Source organism: Rhinolophus sinicus, linkage group LG01 (assembly GCF_036562045.2).
Source record: "Rhinolophus sinicus isolate RSC01 linkage group LG01, ASM3656204v1, whole genome shotgun sequence".
NCBI lineage: Eukaryota > Metazoa > Chordata > Mammalia > Chiroptera > Rhinolophidae > Rhinolophus > Rhinolophus sinicus.
In genome coordinates this window covers 58,158,194-58,176,921 of record NC_133751.1, presented here as the reverse complement: position 1 = coordinate 58,176,921, position 18,728 = coordinate 58,158,194, and the positions used below count along the sequence as shown (strand labels likewise).

At 41.4% G+C, this 18,728-nt stretch overlaps 1 protein-coding gene and 2 pseudogenes across 6 annotated transcripts in view; 1 reads left to right on the top strand and 2 right to left on the bottom strand.

Annotated features, from left to right (window-relative positions):
• Positions 1–19: 19 nt before the first annotated feature.
• The window catches only part of PCYT1A (phosphate cytidylyltransferase 1A, choline), a 57,895-nt gene continuing 39,186 nt past the window's right edge, over positions 20–18,728 (bottom strand). For all 6 annotated transcript variants that reach the window (XM_074330152.1, XM_019723678.2, XM_074330156.1 and 3 more), the window contains 7 exons: positions 16,113–16,212; positions 9,290–9,406; positions 8,496–8,647; positions 7,220–7,298; positions 6,631–6,773; positions 4,936–5,124; positions 20–4,039 (listed from right to left, as the gene is read on the bottom strand). In XM_074330152.1, the coding sequence (XP_074186253.1) occupies positions 3,833–4,039; positions 4,936–5,124; positions 6,631–6,773; positions 7,220–7,298; positions 8,496–8,647; positions 9,290–9,406; positions 16,113–16,212 (987 nt within the window). In that variant the 3' untranslated portion in view covers positions 20–3,832. The remainder of the gene's footprint in view (positions 4,040–4,935; positions 5,125–6,630; positions 6,774–7,219; positions 7,299–8,495; positions 8,648–9,289; positions 9,407–16,112; positions 16,213–18,728) is intronic.
• On the top strand, positions 9,907–12,104 carry LOC141567883 (large ribosomal subunit protein uL4 pseudogene; annotated as a pseudogene).
• LOC141571095 (large ribosomal subunit protein eL36-like) lies at positions 11,518–16,095 on the bottom strand (annotated as a pseudogene).

Genomic DNA, 18,728 nt, shown 5'->3' with positions numbered 1-18,728 from the left:
CAGAAAATAAAACATGGCGTAAAACCACTTTGCTTTTATTTGCCTAAATGACAAAAGCCAAAATAAGTTTGAACAAATTACTAATACTCAGAAAGGAAAACAATATACTGAACAGCGATTAAGGAAGACAGTCCTGCGGACGTCGGCACTGGTGATGGGGCTTTCATGCCATGGCCAGCATTTCTTTCCAAGACTTTTTTTTTTTCAGTTTCCTCAATATAAAGCAATTCAACCAATCAAGTAAGTCTGTATTCAAAATACAGTCAGTGCTTCCGAAAAAGGGTGGGGAAGCCCACTTCAAACCTAAAGGAACACAACCTGAGTCATCCTTAATGCTAAATCGAGCACTGTTGTTTTCTACCCCAATCTGAATACAAACATATAATTTTGGCAGACAGAAAATCTTTCTTCTTTTAAAGAAAATTAACATTTAATAGTGTAATCTCAAGAACATGTTCTACTTATTTGGAAAAATAGAAGCTAGGGACCACTCTTATCCCATGACAATCTATTCTATGAGAGAAAACAGAATCATCATAGTGTGACTTGGAAAAATATAACATTCAAAAATACTTATATTGGTAAGCTTAAAAAAAAATACCATTAGTTAAAAACATTGTTAAGGGAGTTTTTTCCCCCCCCACCAGTATTGGTTGCAATTCTGGTAAAAGTGTGAGCTGACAGAAAATATAGAAGTTATGGCTTTTAGGGAATTAAAGAAACGCAGCAAAATAGAATTGATTTGGAAAGATTTTAAGTATGGGATCTGGAAAAGGCTTAAAAAGGCAATGAGCTCCAGAACAGCAAAAGTACCCCACAAGTCAAGATAATCCAGAAAGAGTAACAAAAGCACTGTGAAGAACCACTGCACAGGGAATACCCAGAGGCCGCCTGACCAGCTGTGTGGTCACAAGTGAAATTTTAAAAAACGGAACTCAGGTGCTGCCTAAGAAGTTATTAGTGATCAGAAACGGTCAAAAGTTCTCTTTACCTCTCTCATATTGTTTCTCCATTCAACCTGCTCACATCCCCGACCTTCTTACCCAAGCCTCAGCAAACCAATGGTCTTGGACTCTAGCTTTCAGAAATAGCTATAGCAGTACAAAGGATCCTTTTCCAGTCCTCTAAAATTTCAACCTCTATTCTTCAGTTCTACTGAATCTAGTGTATGAAAAGAGCGAACTTTCTGCCCAGTGCATCTCAAGGAAACTGTTGAAATGGCAGCTCCTCAGCACCAGCTTAGCTGTAGGACTTCCTTCTCCATTCTCTTTCTATCTTAGAGGCTCTGAGGCCAACCACCTTTTCAGGCTCTCCCATCTCTGCCACATTTGGCCTATTCAGACTGACAGTTTTGTGTGTGGGATTCAGAGAAACAGCTCCACAGGTTCAAATATTAATATTAGAGGATTTACAAATTACAGGCACAGTCATGGTATGTGAACCTCTTAACCTCACTGAATTAGGCCCAAAGGATCAAATCACACATCGTTCCAACAGCTTCCTCCATCTGCCCATCCTGTCCAGCACCCAGGATCACATTTATCCCAACATATCTAACATGCCACACTATAAATGTTGTTGCTTTCAGTCAAAATTGTTTGAAATATTGTAGTGTTAGGAGACTGAGGCTGTAGTCTCGCCCAAAGAGGCGAGCGAGTTTCCCAAGAATGTGTGCACATGCTCGCCCTAGTCGTCTCGGAGCGTATCAGCCCAGAGATTATTCCACGGACCCGGCATGGCCCAAGCAGCCCGTTGATAGAGCAGAGAAGGTCCCAAAGATTTGGGGCCCAGATAATATACTTGAGGGAAGTGACTGCAGGGAGGAAACCCACATTTTAGGCATCTCCCTTTCCAAATATACTGGATAACGTGTACTTTGAGGAAACAAGTAGGTGGGCTTCAGTGGTGACTTCATTGCCTTCCTATACCAGGGAGAATAAGACCGAAACAGGCAGAATTCCCACAGATGAAGACTGCTGAAGAAGTTACCAGAAAAGTTAAAATGTAATCATGAGGCGGAATAATGTAGGCAAACACTAACTTCAACTGTTTCAAAAAAAAAAAAAGGATCCCAAGCCGAAGCTCGTGTAAACCAGATCTGACAGTAAAAACAGCACTTCATAAGAAGAGTTTACATGTAGTTTTCACAGGCCGTCAGGACAAGAGCTTCCCCCCTTTGTCCCTCCAGCCACCATGCTCTGCCTCTGGGTGGTCTGAGTGTGAAGAACGCAGGGACTCCTGCTGTGCAGGCAGCCGGCTTCACCACGTGTGGAGGGTGGCGACTGTGAGACGCTCACAGCCCTAATAGAGGGGCGAGAAAAGAGAAAATGGGTTTTCTTAGCTGAAAACACTAGAACTCCACCCCCACAAGGGGTATTGACGAGTGGTGGGGTGGGGCCTGGACATAAGCAATCTTCCCCTGAACCCAGCCTGAAGATGACTGATGGATGCTGAGCTGCTAGGTCACACACGCAGCTGGAGGTTGAAAATGAGCTCCCGCTCAGCAGCAGGGGTTAGGCTTCAGCAGTCTCCGATGTGAAATGTAAGTAATGAATGCCCCTGGGCAGCCTGACGGCAGGTGGGACCATAACCACCAGGCACGTGCGGAGAGAACCTACCGTACTCTTCTAATGTGAATGTGGCTTTGTGGCTGCTGGAGGGGTGGTAGAGGGAAGTGAGTCCCTGCCAGCTGCCACCCTCACAGGAAAGGAAATACTATGGAGCACTGGTTCCCGTCAAGAACATTCTTAAGAGGGGCAGAGGTCAAGATAAGGCGTTAGGAAGTAGGGGTGTTTTCTTGTGCTTTTGCGTCTGTGTTCTGTGCAAATGACTAACTATTCAATACGGTTATGAGCAACATAGATGAACAGACTGTGTTCAAACTGCAGACATTTACAAAGTATTCCTTTGTAGAAAGCTGGGAAATGGGCATAGAAATAGGAGTAGCAGGGCTGGGACTTACTCCAGGAGGGAAATTAATCCAAACTGATTTGGTGTAAGACTGAGTATTGTCCCACTCGCTTCGTCAATCACAGTAAACCTGAAAATGTTTTTCCTGAAAGGGAGATTGCAAAAAGGAGACTGAGAAGAGTTCCTAAATAACTGGGCAATAGAATTGTCTGAGATGAACACAGTAGCAAAACCGCAGCTGACGCCATGTGGTCTGGTTCCATCCCCATCGGTGTCTTCATGGAGCCCAATGGGACCAAGCAACTCTTCAGGGAGTAAGAAAAGTTTGGCTCAGATCTTCCCACAGCCACATCGACACGTGCCAGGAGTACAGTTAGGGGATTTGTGACTATGGCCCAGCTTTCAGCTTTTTGTTTTAAAGGAAAACAAAAGTATATGTCTCCCCAAATCACCCATCAACATGGCTCATTGCTTGAAGGACTTGGCAAGCCAGTTTGCCTCAGAACAGAAGGCAAACACTATAGTGTATCAGGAAGAAAAGGCCTCTGGGTATAACACCACTTCCTTCTGCCCACTCCTCACGGGCAAAAAATTAGTCCTACTTACAATTTGAAAGACTAATTTTTAAAAAAATAAAAACGACAATTTCCCTGTCAAGATCACATAAACAGTAAAGCGACGCCTGTGGGGAGGGTATTGGATGCAGAACCGGCTTCTAAGACACAGTCAGCCTCCTTAGTGTGGTGGGTGATGTCTCTGGGAGGATGGGCTGTCTGGACCCCCAGCCTAGGTCCTCTTGCCCCAATTGTCTTTCCTTGTCGCTGTTCTTAGGTGTAGTGTTGGGATCACAATTTGGAATTCAACAGAGAGCTTCTGCAGGTGATGGGACAGAGGGACGGGAGAGGACAGGCGGGGTGAAAAATTAGTCTTCTTCATCCTCACTGATATCATAGGCTGCAGCCTTGTGCCTGGAGAGGTTTGCTGGGGAGGAAGGCGGGGAAGTCTTGCCAGAGAAGGGCCACCGGAAAGAGGGGGAAGGGGAGCGTTCACGAGTGGGGCTGCTGCTGGGACTCTGCTTTGGACTGATGGCCTGCAGCATCCGGCCTTTCCCCTCTTTCAGCATGTGTTTCTGGGAAGACCAAAAGGAAGAGTTAGAAGAAACCCATGGATCCTACTAAATCACCGCTGGAGGATCTGAGACTTCAGATTACCATGAGGGCCCTCTGCAATGTCAAAAGTGATGGAGTAAGCCAGAAGAGGGACACAACTATAATCCTAAGCAATTTCCTCCCTAAAGCGGTCCATGCCATGCTACTTACCTCCGGGTTCCCCACCTGCTATCCATAGTCACCCAACCCTTCACTTCTATGTCAATGGTATTCTTAAAAGGCCACTTGGCTTGTTGTCCAGGCTCCAGGCAAAAACAAAGGAACTGACTCAGACAAAAGGGTACCTACCCTATTTTTAGAGTTCTCTGAAAAAAAGAAATTCCATATTCTTCCTGAATAATCTATTCTGGTATCCAAACATCCTCACACTCAGATTCTTCCTTATATCTAACCTCGGCTCACTTGCCGAATAGCTACACATACACCCTTCATTTGGCTTGAAAATACCTTGCTACTCCTCAAGGACAGAATTCCCACCTCGCCCAGCAATCCTGCAGTAGCTGATTGTAGTGAAGGCAGCTTTCTTTTCACTATTCTTTGTTCTTTCCTTTCCTTCTATCTAAAACTATAATGTAGAAAAGCAAGCTAGACAAGGCTACTTGCTTATCTTGTCACCAGATTTGGACATTGATAGAGAGCTGGCAAAATAATTTAGGAGAATATGTAACCTCTTTCTGTAAAGATTTTAAAGAACTTTTTGTGGATAGCTGAAATAGAGTTCTGCCCAATATGGAGAACAGATAAGATAACTTCTTACTGCCAACGTCCCTTTCTGCTCAAGGAGTCTATAACTTTTTTTCCCACAGCATGAGAATTCCCTAAAGATCCCCAAATTGTCCAGCAGAAAAGAACATACCAGTGCTCCTTCTGGACCAAACATTTCCAGAAAACTTCCAATGAATTCTCGGGATTTCTCCTCCCATTTCTGAATGAGATCAATGCTCTTTTCCTCTACTTTCTGAACAAATTCCTTGGACTTTTCTTCCACATCTTTCACTTTCTTCTTTACTTTGTCAACCCGCTCCTGCAAGTGGTATTTCTTCTCCTAGGTAAAGAAATAACTGTTGAGAAATAATACTTACTCTGACCGACCATACCAAAGGAGGGAAAAATATGTTTTGGCACTCTATTAATATTATTTTTAATCTTTAGAATTTCACTTTGCTTTAATCTATCCCACACTTCTCTAGCGTTATAACGTAAGATGTGCTCTGGATGGTCATCGTATACATAAGATATGCTCTGGAGGGTCATGTTATACAAAAAGATAATTCTAACATCATAGAAGCCCAGGACTAAACTAAATATATAGGGTAGCCCCAGTAACATATATATAGTCAAATGAAGTCACACTTTTTAAAGAAAAAATATAAACTTAGAACATAAACATGCCCAACATAACCCAAACCCCATTCCAGATGGAGATGTAAAGGCAGTAATAAGATCACCATACAATATTGCCAAGAATAAGCCAACTATAACAGGCTAAAAGTGGAAGTAGTAGATCTTTTACTTCATTAATGCATTTATTGTACTGAATTTTTTTTTAAAAAAGCTTTTATTTATTTTAAGTGTGTTTTTCCAGGACACATCAACTCTAACTCAAGTAGTTGTTTCAATCTAGTTGTGTAGGGCGCAGCTCACAGTGGCCCATGTGGGGATCGAACCAGCAACCTTGTAAGAGTACCGCACTCTGACCACTGAGCCATCCTGCTGCGCCCTGTACTGAATTTTTTCCCCTCTATCATTGACTTATTCTATGATTTTAAAAGAGTTGTTTTAGTATTTTGAGGTCTGTTTGCTCATTTGCAAAATAAAGATGATACCCTTTGTTTCTACCAGCTTCCCTAAAGATAAGAGAAAATGGTACGAACCCTTTGGGGATGGGACATAGAGAGGAGAATCTTTAGTCAAATGAAAAAACAGTCTCACAATTTCCTGATCATAAAGGGGAAAGGGAATATGTTTAGGATTTTTAAACACCTAAAAATAGATAGATTCTGTAGTCGGAGGTTAACAACAGCTAGGGTTTATCTACATAGATAAAAATCACATTTAGATGAAATCATTTCACTTATTCATAATTCACAGAGCTGGGAGCAGGTGAGGGAACATGGTAAACTAAAGCTTAGGTCCATAGGTCCTGAGAAATTGCAAGCAAAATGTTGTGTGTCACTATCCAATCAGAGAGAGGATCCACAGCTTTCCTTAGATTTTCAAAGACCATCCAATCAAAAAATAAAAATGCTAAAAACCACTGTTTTAAATGTATTTGATATACATACCGTTATATAAGTTACACATTCTTATTCATTTAATTGGTTGTGTGTCCTGATATCAATGTGTTGATACTAGAGCATAAAGGCAGAAAATGCCTCTGTTTTAGTCTCTTTCTAAAGAGCTTAGCATGGTGTCATCTGCAAAGAAGCATTCACTGAGCTTTAGGAGGTGACAATTACAGCAGACTGAAAAGTAAGTTCAGCTCAGAGGAAGTGGAAGGCAACATGTGTTCTGTAGGACCAGAGCACTCTGGGGTGCGGTTGGAACTCACATTGATAAAGCTGACATTGAGCTCCTTGGCCGTGTAGCCCCGCTGTAGGTTCCGTCTAGCGTACACGTCGTAGTCGCGGACAATTCGGGTGATGATATCTGATGTGGAGATACCTTCTGTCCTCTGTGTTGGAGCAAACATGCCTACCCCAAGAACACATACAAACACGGTGACGTGCTGGTTAGCTCAGGTGGTAGGGCTAGATGTCAACTGGGAGCAACATTCCTTTCTTTTCCTCAAGAAGCAGAATCTGCTATTACTAAGAGCAGTGTAGAAAGATTGATCTACAGAAGGAGGAGTGAATCAAAGAATAGGAGTTAAGGAAAGGAGAAGCTCTATGGCTCTCATATTAGGAAAAATATGGGGCTGAAGAAAGGATTTCTGAAATTAAAGAGATATCGAAAGTAGAGGCTAAGACTTGGTGGACGTCATTGTGACGCTCACCTTAACCTCTTATCCAAAGTGTGACCTGAAAGTGGATGTCGACTTTCTCAGTGTATAAATTTTGCTCTGAAAGCAGCGATGTGGTGGAATCTCTGTCACTGCCCCCGAGACTCCATAAAGTGAGGATGCAAATCAACTTACTCACCTGCTTCCTTGATGTGTTTATAAACATCATCACTACCAGCAGAAGAATAAGGGATGTCATCATGGGCTACAAAATCAATCTGCAAATAAGGAAATATCATTTAAAACCCAGGATAACTGCCATTCAGAAAGAACTAGTAAATGCTCTCAAGCCCATAAAAAGGAAAACAAGGAGAGGCCAGGCCTCAAACGGACATTTTTTCTCTTTCTCTCTCTTTGTTTTGCTTCTAAATTCCACGATTCATTTACAAGTCCACCCAACCTAATTATTTACGGATCATAAATATAAAGTCAGCCAGTTTCTTTCTTTTAGCTGTTTCTCCTGGTCTACTGGAGGTGCCATCCTCAAACTGTATACTAGTCACCATGCTTGGAAAATAGGACTGGAGGATTTGCTGGTGTGCTAATAAGTGAGTGCAGTCAAGGAAAGAAGAAAGGAAATCTCCCCGTCCTCCTGGGTCTGTAAGAATTGGTCAAATAAGGGTTTCTAAAAGTAAGAGAAAGAGGTCACTTCTTTGTGAACTGGTTTCTCTCTCAGTTCATGCGATGAGTAGGAATATAAAAATAGCAACCAAGAGCCCTTTTACTAGAATAGATACATCTGTACCCTGTTTCCCTGAAAATAAGACCTAGTCGGACAATCAGCTCTAATGCCTCTTTTGGAGCAAAAATTAATACAAGAGCTGGTCTTATTTTACTATAATATAAGACCAGGTCTTTAATATAATATAATAAATATAATATAATATAATATAATATAATACCTGGTCTTATATTAATTTTTGCTCCAAAAGACGTATTAGAGCTGACTATCCGGCTAGGTCTTATTTTCAGGGAAACACAGTCTGTTCTAAAGAGACAGGAATGCTATAAGGCTGGACACACCTACAGTATGTGTGTGTGTGTTGGGGGGTAGGAAATCCCCTAACTGTAGAGTTCAATTTCTAGTCCTGCTACAGTGTGACCTGGACCCAGTCATTTGGTCTCTCTGGCCTTGTTCTCACATATAAAGTGAAAATAATAATTACCCAACAGGATTGTTACAGGGAGAGCAAAGGAAATACAACGGATGTAAAAGTGCGTGTAAACCATCAAACCCATAAAACGTCAGGGATGACTATTATTAGTAGTAATACCACTGTCATCGCCTCTGTGTGAAATTTACATAGACGGTAAAAGTAAAATAAGGCTAGTGGAAAACTAGGCCAAGTACCAGCAGCCTTGAGAGCTGCAGGCCTTCCGGAACCGGGAATGGGGCCCTGTGCTCTGTCTCTTACCCGGTGTTCTGCCAGGAACTCTGGCGTCAGGGTCCAGGGGGCGTTCCTCACCACCTCATCCACATAGCGGCAATGCTGCACTGCATCATAGCGCTCAGTTTCGTTCATCACGGTGAAGCCTTTGAAGTTGTGCGTTAGCTCATCACTGCAAACTGAGTTCACCACATGATAAAGGTGTAAGTCAAAGTCCCCTAGGCTAAACCATTCCTCAGTCACCAACCTCTCCATTTTCTAGGACTGTAACCATTCTCCCCACCTGGAGAAAAACCTGGACGTAGCTCAGGCTGGGTAACAATGCTTTTCCTAATCCAAGATGCACCTGCAGGAGCGACCCTCACTACACAGTGTGTTCACACTTTGGAGAAGAGAGGAGCCAACACGGGTTTGAGATCTCTGGCTTTGAAATGATCGTGCTGTATATTTCTACATCATTTAAGTTTTCAAAAATGTTTTCTTGTTACATTTTTATAAGACTGGACCACATAACATTTGCTTAGCAGACTTCTGTAATTCAGTTGATTCAAAATGAAAAACTGACATGCAAAGTAAATGCTGGTCTTAAGCAGGAAATAGGGACCAGTGTTGCTCCCATGACTCAGAAACTCGGCTAAGAACAGTGAGATAAACACTGCACATCTCAGGTCAGTGAGCTTGGAACGTCTCTCTCCGGTTTATATACTTCATGTTTAAAAACCAAAGCAATTGCCAATATACTCAGGTTCTAAAAACAGGGGGAAAAGGCTACTGTAATTATTTTTCTGGGCAGTACCTAAGGTCATCAGATGTTGTCTTACCTCCCACGATGAGGTACGTATTAGGGAAAAGGTTCTTTGCTTGCATCAGAGCCCGGGCATGACCAGAATGAAATAAGTCAAATATTCCATCTGCATAAACTCTCACAGGCCGCTCATCTAAATCCAAAAGAAAGAATTTGTCATAGAAATACACTGATTCACTATCTCGGATCTGACAAATGCCAGTGGCACTGTGTTCCATCCCTGCATGCCTCCCTCTCACAGTGTTCTCTGGATGGACAGTCACTCTGATGTGCAAGTGGCCTGGGGTTGTGAGGACTCACATCACAAACCTCCTTGGCTACAAAGACACTCTGGACATCGTATCCACTCTCTCCTTTGTCAGCCTGGTTGTTTCAAACTTCTCAGGTAATTGGACTTAATGGTTGCTTTTTCTTAGTTATTGTAGAAGTGAAAGGGAAGGGTTATGCAACACACATACCCAAAACTTCAAAAGTCTCATCTTCAATTTATATTTAAACTTCAGTTATGTTTGAACAGAGGATAGTTAGACTATACTCTGGCTGCTTGTTCTCTCATTTTCAGGCTGACTTGATTACTGATGACTAATGTTTTGCTTTGAAAATAAACCTCCCTGCTATTGCCCAGAGTAAGGCATGATCCAGAAAGGTGAGATTGAGAAAGATGGCAGGTAGGTGCCAGTTATCAATGTATGTTTCTCAGTCCCGATTCACCCTCAACACCTGCTCTGTGGCAACAGCTAGGATTCCTTCAAGCACGTCTCCTTGACAGTGGGCATGATCGTACACTTTCTCAGTATATTCAGTGTTTGAAAATCAAATATAAATACTTCAGGACTTTGTATTAGAGCTTTTCCTCATCTCCTCTCCATTAGTGAGAATAATAAAGCACTGATTGTCAATTTATTTTTCGTGGTAGTAGATTACAAAAGAAAAGCCAGGAAATGATGCCCTGGGGTATGAGATTAATTCCAAGCCAAAAAAAGCACACTGAGAATAAAATGTATATAATGTTTCATCATGCTTCAAATGATAAATCTGAGTCCTAGTGACATATTCCCACTATGTGAACAAAGGGAGAACTATTACTATTTTACTGTCACAGCAGAAAACAAGAGTAGAAGCATCTATATCATTCTGGGAGAGAAGGGCCAGTCTGAAGGCAGGGCTGAGACGCATCTCCCTCCTGTCAGTGACTCAGTGAGGACAGTGACTCAAAGGGGAGAAAACTGATTGTCAGGAGGTTTATGGACTTTTCTTTCCAGATAGTTTTATCCATAAACAAGTAGCTTTTAAACTGAAAAATCATAATTGCTTATAGAAATATAAAATGGTACAACTTAAGGGCAATTAGTCAATACCTATCAAAAGACAAATGACATATGCTTATACCCTTTGGTCCAGCTATTTCAATTCTAGGAATTTTTCTCACAGATATATTTGTAAAAATGTATGTTATTCATTGCAGCATTGTTTGTAATAGCAAAAGTTCAGAAACAACCTAAATTTCAATGGCAGACTGAATATACCATGATACACCCACTAAAAGGGTGGGAGGACACATATGTTATTTGCTTAGCTATCCACAAGAAGTTGGTAAAACTGGTTGCCAACCAGTAAGAGGGATACTGTGTGGCTACGAGACAGTGGTGAAAGGAAGACATTTCACTCTATACCCTTTTTGTACTTTATGAATGTTAGGCCATGGGAATGTATTGATTTTATAATACAGGAAATAACATTTTTAAATAAAATAAACATACACCAGTACAATGAAAAGCTGAGAATATAATATGGTAGATTAAAGAGTCAGAAAGGTTGTAGCTTAAGTTTGCCAACTAGCCTCCTTCCTCTCTAATCTTAACCTCTTTAAGCCTCAGTTTCCTCATCTATAAGACAAAGCAAAAGGCTGCTTATCTGCTGATATCGTGTACTCCGAAAAGGGGGAATCACGTGGCAAAAATGTCACTTTGCCTGCAGTATTCAAGGCTCCCCTTTGGCCAGATATTGTGAACTCTGTTCATATCAACTGGCGCAAAACACCAGCGCTGTGCTGTCAGTGAATTAACAGGTCATCAAACCAAGGCTGAGCCGTGGGGTCCTGGCAGAGCTGCGGCTCCAGTTCCCAGAGTTCAAGGTGGTAGGACCCATCGTTCTGGCCAGGGTGCTTTGGGCAGTATGTGTCGTGGGAGCTGCACGTTTGCACCAACCAAAACATGGCGCCGTTGGCACTGCAGAGCGAACACAACACAGAAGCGATAGGCCATCTGCTCCGCCCTGGCTGCCTCAGCCTTACCAGCGCTGGTCATGTCTAAAGGTCATCGTCACAGAGGAAGTTCCTGAACCTCCTGTGGTGGTTGAAGATAAAGCTGAAGGCTACAAGCAGACCAAGGAGGCTGTTTAGCTTCTTAAGAAACTTAAGGCCTGGAGTGATGACAAAAAGTCCAGGCGCCTCAGTGAATGAGAGCTGGCAAGGGCAAAGTGAGAAACCGTGGTCATATCCAGTGCAGGGACCTTGCATCATCTACAGAGGGTGCCCCCCAAAAATGTATACACACATTAAGAAAGGAAAAAAAACTATTAAAATTGTAATACTCAATATATACCAATAACAAAAGATGAATACGAGTCACGTTTGACTCCTGCAATTACAAGAGGTGCTCAGAGTGGTTCCCATCAGCGTCCAGACACTTCTGATTACGGCAAACTACTGCTTGAGCAACGCTGACCAAAGTGTCCACTTGTGGACATATTTTTGGCACCCCCAGTATAACGAGGACAATGGCATCATCAAAGCCTTAGAAACATCCTTGGAATTACTCTGCTTAGTGTAGGCAAACTTAACATTTTTGTTTTGTTTCTGAAATGGTTTTATTCCACACAGAGGAGAGGGGGCTCAGTCCTTCTTAGCTACTGCCTTCATGGCTGCGAGGACACTGCTCAGCTCTCCCTCTTCCTCTTGACACAGATGTGTGTCCCCACCCTTTTCTTGATGAACTTCAGGGCCCACTTGTCCTGAGACACCTTGGGCAGCTCCACGGCACGTACTCATAGGGGGCAAAGCCGCACCCCTCTCGGATCACGTCCCGCATGAACTTGGTGTGTTTGGTGAGGCGCCCGTGGCAGCGGCTGTGCCTCGGCCTGCTCACGCCCTCAGTCACCTTGTAGCGCGGGGCCATGGGGTAGCGCAGAGCCATGGCTGCTGCTCCCAATGGCTGCCGCAGCTGGAGGGGCAAACTGAACATTCTGAAACTTGCTCCCGGTGGGAGCCTTTTCTGCATTTGTACTGAACGTGCTTTCTGCAAGTTAGATGCTCTGTATGGCCCTTAGCGTAAAGCTGCCTCCCTCAAGAGTAATGGCCACCTTCCCATGCACAAGATGCTGAATATAGACCTTAGCAGAATCTTGAAAAGCCCAGAGATCCAAAAAGCCCTCCAAGTACCACGCAAGAAGATTCAGCACAGAGCCCTGAAGAAGAATCCACTGAAAAACTTGAGAATCACGTTGAAGCTAAACCTATATGCAAAGATCATGTGCCGGAACACCCTTCTTCTCCAGGCCAAGAACCACTAGCTCCGGGGGGAATACACAGCAGCAGCTCTAGAAGCCAAGTAAGAGAAGGGCGTTCCAGGCAAGAAGCCAGCCATAGGGGAGAAAGGAAAGAAGGCTGTTGGTGCTACGAAGCAGAAGAGGCCTCTGGTGGGAAAAAAGGCTGAAGCGACCAAGAAACCAGCAGCTGAGAAGAAGCCTGCAGAAAAGAAACCCACCACGGAAGAAAAGAAGCCTGTGGCATAAACCAAAATTTGTGTATTCCGTAAAGGTCAAATCAGTTTGGACAGCTAATTTTGAATAAAAACCTGATCAAAGAGGCAGTGAGAGAAAAAAAGGTAAAACAAAATCCGAGCAGTATAATCGCTCATCTACATCCTAGAAATGCTGACCATGAAGTAACTAACATACGTCCATCTTTCCTAAACAAGTCCAGAGTGGGGCTATGATCTCACTTTATTTGTTCCTAAAAGACAAAGGATAAAATTTAGAAGTTAAGACTATTTTGTTGTTTCTTTGCCATTAGCGTACAGCAAGGGCAAAGTGAAATGAGGGAGATTTAGCTCAATAAACACCCTTCCTTCCTGGATGGTGGCAATCGTCTAGACTGCTGTTGATCGAGTGGTCTAGACTCGACCACTCGATCAGGAATCACCCATATTAAGCCATGTCGCCACTGAGTCCTTTTTCTTGGACCAACCCTAGACGTGCCTCTGGTCTTCCTCAGTGTTTCCCTGGCCTCCTAACTTCTCAATTCCCTGGGACTTAACCCCAAGTCTTCAGTGAACCAAGACTGGCATATTAACCAAATGGCCAGAAGAGGCCACTGTTGAACTAGAAAATCTGGGGAGAAAGCACAAGTTATCCATTCTTTTACCAAGTGGTTATAGGGCAGGGTAACAGATGTGAAACCTGATTTACATCCGTTGTCTCAGCATATTATTAAAAGCAACCCCTTTCATTCTCAAGATAGTACTAATTTGGATTACACTACTTGGATTACACTACTGCTAGCTGAGTAATTAGATGTTCTCCTTCAGGTAGAACAGACCTGCATTTCAATTTATTGTCTCTTTTGATATAGTCTCACAAATACCTATCACTGAATCATTTTGTCTCTAACAGATTTCCATTGCCCTTTAGACTCTGCTATTTCCTTCCTTTCTCCAAGAGAACATATAGCTTATTTTTTTCCCCATCTTTCAAAAGGGATGACCTTCTCATCTCTCAAGCCACATTTGTTTTTTCTTTGGGTAGTGGAGTTTTCTCCTGGATTATACAAACTTCCCTCTTGTACTCCCTTAACCTCTCAAGTGAAAACCTGGGGGCAGAGGGAGGGATGCCTCCTTGTACCAATATTTGGTTTAAAATTCACTACCTATGGCATGTGTATGTGGATTCATCCCTGGTCCAGCACTGATATGAATTCAGTTACTTGGTTATTTAACATGAAAAGGAACTGAAAGAATGAGATTTAGGAGGAAAACCAGAGCTAGAATTAGACTGTCAAACTTTATAGGCTAATTTGTGACTATCTACAGTCTAAAATACAATCAATTTGTCAGATGGCCTTCTATTGTTTATAACTAATGTCTACAAACAGTAGCACCACTCCAGGGTGAAAAGAACACAAAGATGGAAACACTTAGGTTTTAGCTTCAATTCTATCACTAATTATTTGTTTTACTGTAGGGGAGATTTCACTTCTAAGTTTCTATGGACCTTCATTTCTTCATGTATACAATAGACTATAAAGTAGATTATCTCAAAAATGAACTTGTAAAATTCTATTATTCTAAAATATTTTTAAATTAGGTTTATTAGTGTTTGCTAATTATAAGCATCTAAACTTGTTTAAAGTACATATACACATACATACATTCCATGTACCCCAAGTGGCATGGATAGACTAGCGAGAAGCGGGGTAATACAACTAAAGTGATCAGATTTGAGCCAGGTACTACATTCTGAATGTGTGTCATTAGAGAGTACATGAAAAGTTCTTGCCCTCAACATACTACTGTCACATCTGAATGTGATCCTTGGACTGTCTGGCGGCATTTTGAAATCTGACCTGTCACCACTGCACCCTGTTAAACACATGACCTGTTTTTCCTTGTTGTCATTTTACCTGCCTCATTAGCGTGCCTATTCTACAAGGGGAGCCAAAGCCAAAAAAATCACATTATGAATTAGAAGGGTCGTGATCAATATGAGCCATAGCTAAACACTTTTGCAAAAGGAAAGCACTCTCTGGAATTTTGAGGACCCCAAAACTGTAGTCCATATAGCCAAGGTATAGTCAAAGGACCACTGGCCTGACCACTGGCCAGCATTCATATGTATTTTGCTTACAGACAGCAAACATACTAACAATTAAAAAGTAACCACAGATATCTTTGATACACTGGAAATGTATAGATTTTTGTGGCTATAACTGCTTCTCATTCCCTAGTACTTGCCTGGGTTTGAGTCCAGCCTGACATTTACAGAGTAGAGAGAACACTTACCATAGTAATTGGAAGAACTGAAAAAGGATTGAAAAAAAAGGAGAATTGGAGAATTTACATAGAAGTAAGGAAACCTCCCTATAGGACTCGGTATTCATAACAAATGCTCATGGAAGTTTTCATTTATGATGATGCCTAAAACCATTTGCCCAAAATGGGAGAGCATTTAGAACACATACATAATGTAAACTAAGCATACAAGTAAAGAGCATGGGCTTTGAAAATAATAAAGTGAGTCTTACATAAAACTGGAAAATGAGAATACCAACAAAGAGAAAATTCAGTGATGGGCATTGCCCAGCTTGGGATGTTTTTGTCCTCCATCATCACAGCGTCACAGTGACAGTGCTGACAATACAAAGGAACACTTGGGGAACAATCTGAAGGCTACAAAAAATGTGACAGCCTGACATATTATTTGGACCTTTGTAAAAATAGACAAGATTATAATCCAGCTCAGGCTAATTAATATCTTATTGTCTTTGTTCCACTACATCTCATAGCTGTGATAATAGCCCAGGAAGCAAGTGTGTAACACGGTATCTCACAGCTGTGACAACATCCTGCAGACAAGTATAGAGTAAGAAGAAAAACGAAATTTAAGGAGTAGCTGTCCTCCCAAATAGAACAGCAAGGGTGATGGGGGGAACTCCTCCCCTTTGTCCCAACCAGCCTTTACAGGTAAACTGAGGAAAGAATATACAGAGTAGGTATATATTTGATAAATACAATGGAATGCTAAAAACAACAGTAAAATAATAACATAATTGGGTATTTACTTACAAGGAGTTCCTCTGCTGGCTTCTTCCATAGTTACCCTGACATAGGGCTTACTAAAGTCCACTTCGATTTCATCAGAAAAAGGAGCTGGCTCTCGTAAGCCCTTAAAAGGAAAGTGAAGGAAAAGACAGTTAAATTCAATGGTACAAATGGAAATACTCAAAAAACGGCAGCATTAAAGAATAATCAGTTAGTCAATATGCTGTGATTACAATTCCTCCTAAAACTTCATAACATAAAGAAGAAGAAAAAAGTCATCCAAAATGACAAGTGAAAGATGCAACCTTTTACCAAATGGGTACATTGCGGCATGAAAGACAAATGTCTTGCTGATGATTTCAGGGTAAAGACTGAACGAGGTGGGTGGGAACCTAAGCTTAGTCCCAAATAACTGGGTCCAGAATGATGGCTCCTCTGCTGCCTGGCAGAACACCCAACCCTGTTGTACGTAATAAAATTGCCAAGGGTCATAAGTGTACTTTCATACCACTTCAACTAGGGGACTGGGAAGGCAAACAACTTCTGTGTCCTTCATTGCGTACGATGATCACTGTGTAATGCTTTGCACTGTAACGAGGTTCCAATGCTTACAACAGCCCTGTGAAGCAAGTAATACAACAGTACCCTCAATTTACAGATGAGGAAAACAAGGCTCAGAGAAGTTATATAAATTGTATGCAATTGTCAGAGGCAAAGAATGCAGGTATGCTCTTTCCTCTATAGAGGAAAGCCTTACTTAAGAGTTTTTGTTAAATTTATTTCTAAGTATTTTATTCTACTTGATGCTATTGTGAATGTAACTGTTTTCCTAATTTTATTTTTGGATCGTTCCTTGCTAGTACATAGAAGTGCAATTGATTTGTATGTGTGTATGTGAGTGTAATTTCAGTTGATCTTTATATATTGATCTTATGTCCTATGACTTTGCTAAACTCAATGATTAATTCTAGCAGTTTGTTTGGTAGATTCCTTAGGGTTTTCTACATATGAGATCCTGTCGTCTGTGAATAAAAACACTTTTACTTATTTCTTTCCAATCTGGATGCCCTTAATTTCCTTTTATTATCTCTTTGTGCCCTAGTTAGAACCTCCTGTACAGCTTTGAATGGAAGTGGGAAGGACACATACCCTTCCTTGCCTTCTTCCCAGTCTTGAGGGGGAAGCATACAATCTTTCACCATTAAGTATTATGTTACCTGTAAGTTTTTCGTAGATGCCTTTTATCAGGTTGAGAAATCTCCCTTCTCTTTGTAGTTTGTTGAGTTTTTATAATAAATAGGTATTGGATTTTGTCACATGCTTTTCTGCATACAGGGTTAGGCCCTGGCGAATGGAAGGCAGGCAGAAGAGGGAAGTGAAGAGTTAAGGTGACAAAGGGATCTAGACATTTCTCCAAAGGCGATATGCTAATGGCCAAAAAGTACATGAAAAGATGCTCAACAATATTAGTCATTATAGAAATGCAAATTAAAACCGCAATGAAATACCCCTTCATACCCATAAGGATGGCTATAAGCAAAAAAAAAAGACAGGTACTAACAACGATGATGAGGAGAAACAGAAACCTTCATACACTGCTGCTGTGAACGTAAACTGGTACACAGCTCCGGAAAACAGTTCTTCAGTACGTTAAACATAGAATACCACATGACCCAGAAATTACCCTCCCAGTTACAGAGCCAAGATAATGAAAACATATGTTTAAAAAAGAACTTGTACACGAATAAAGTTCATAACAGCATTCTTCACAACAGCCAAAATGGAAACAATCCAAATATCCATCAACTGATGAATGGACAAACAAAATGGTATGTCCATGTGGCATATTATTCACTTATAAAAAGGAATGAAGTATTAATACTCGCTGATACCTGGATGGACCTTAAAAACATTATGCTAAATAAAAGACACAAAAGGCCACACACTGCATGATTCTATTTATATGAAATGTCCAGAATAAGCAAATCCATAGGGAAAGAAAGTAGATTAGTGGTTTCCAGTAGGTAGAGAGAGAAGAGGAAATGGGGAGCGACTGCTAATGAGTCAGGGCTTTCTCTTTGTGGGGATGAAAATGTTCTGGAATTAGACAAAGGTGAAGGTTGCACAACTTTAAAAACCACTGAATTGTACACTTTAAAAGGTGAAAATGGTGAATTTTATGTTATGTGAATTTTATCTCAATTTTAAAAGATACATTAAGTATCCTATCTTTCATAACTCTGTTTCTTCGATCTTCCTTGTAGCATTCCGCGTACGTTCCAAGGCAGAAGACAAATGCTGCTCTCTCCTGGAAAGTTTGTGCGGGATCAATTCCTCCTAAGTGTAGAGGATGACACCTAAGGTTCTTCAGCTACAGCAGAATCAGCAAAATCTTTATTTTTCTAGGGTTGCCTTCAATTAGAAGGTGTAGTTTTTTTAAAGCGTTCTGTTAGTCTCTTCTCAGTTAGAGAAGAGTGCCTACAAATAAATTGAGGTTTATAAAAGTAGGACGAAGTATTTCTACCTACTCGTATGTTATAAAACATACCTCCTTTATTTTAAACTCAAGGGAATCCTACAGAATAGCATCGCTTTCAAGTCTTCTGACTACCTGGTAGTGAAGTATAAATGAAAGGGAAT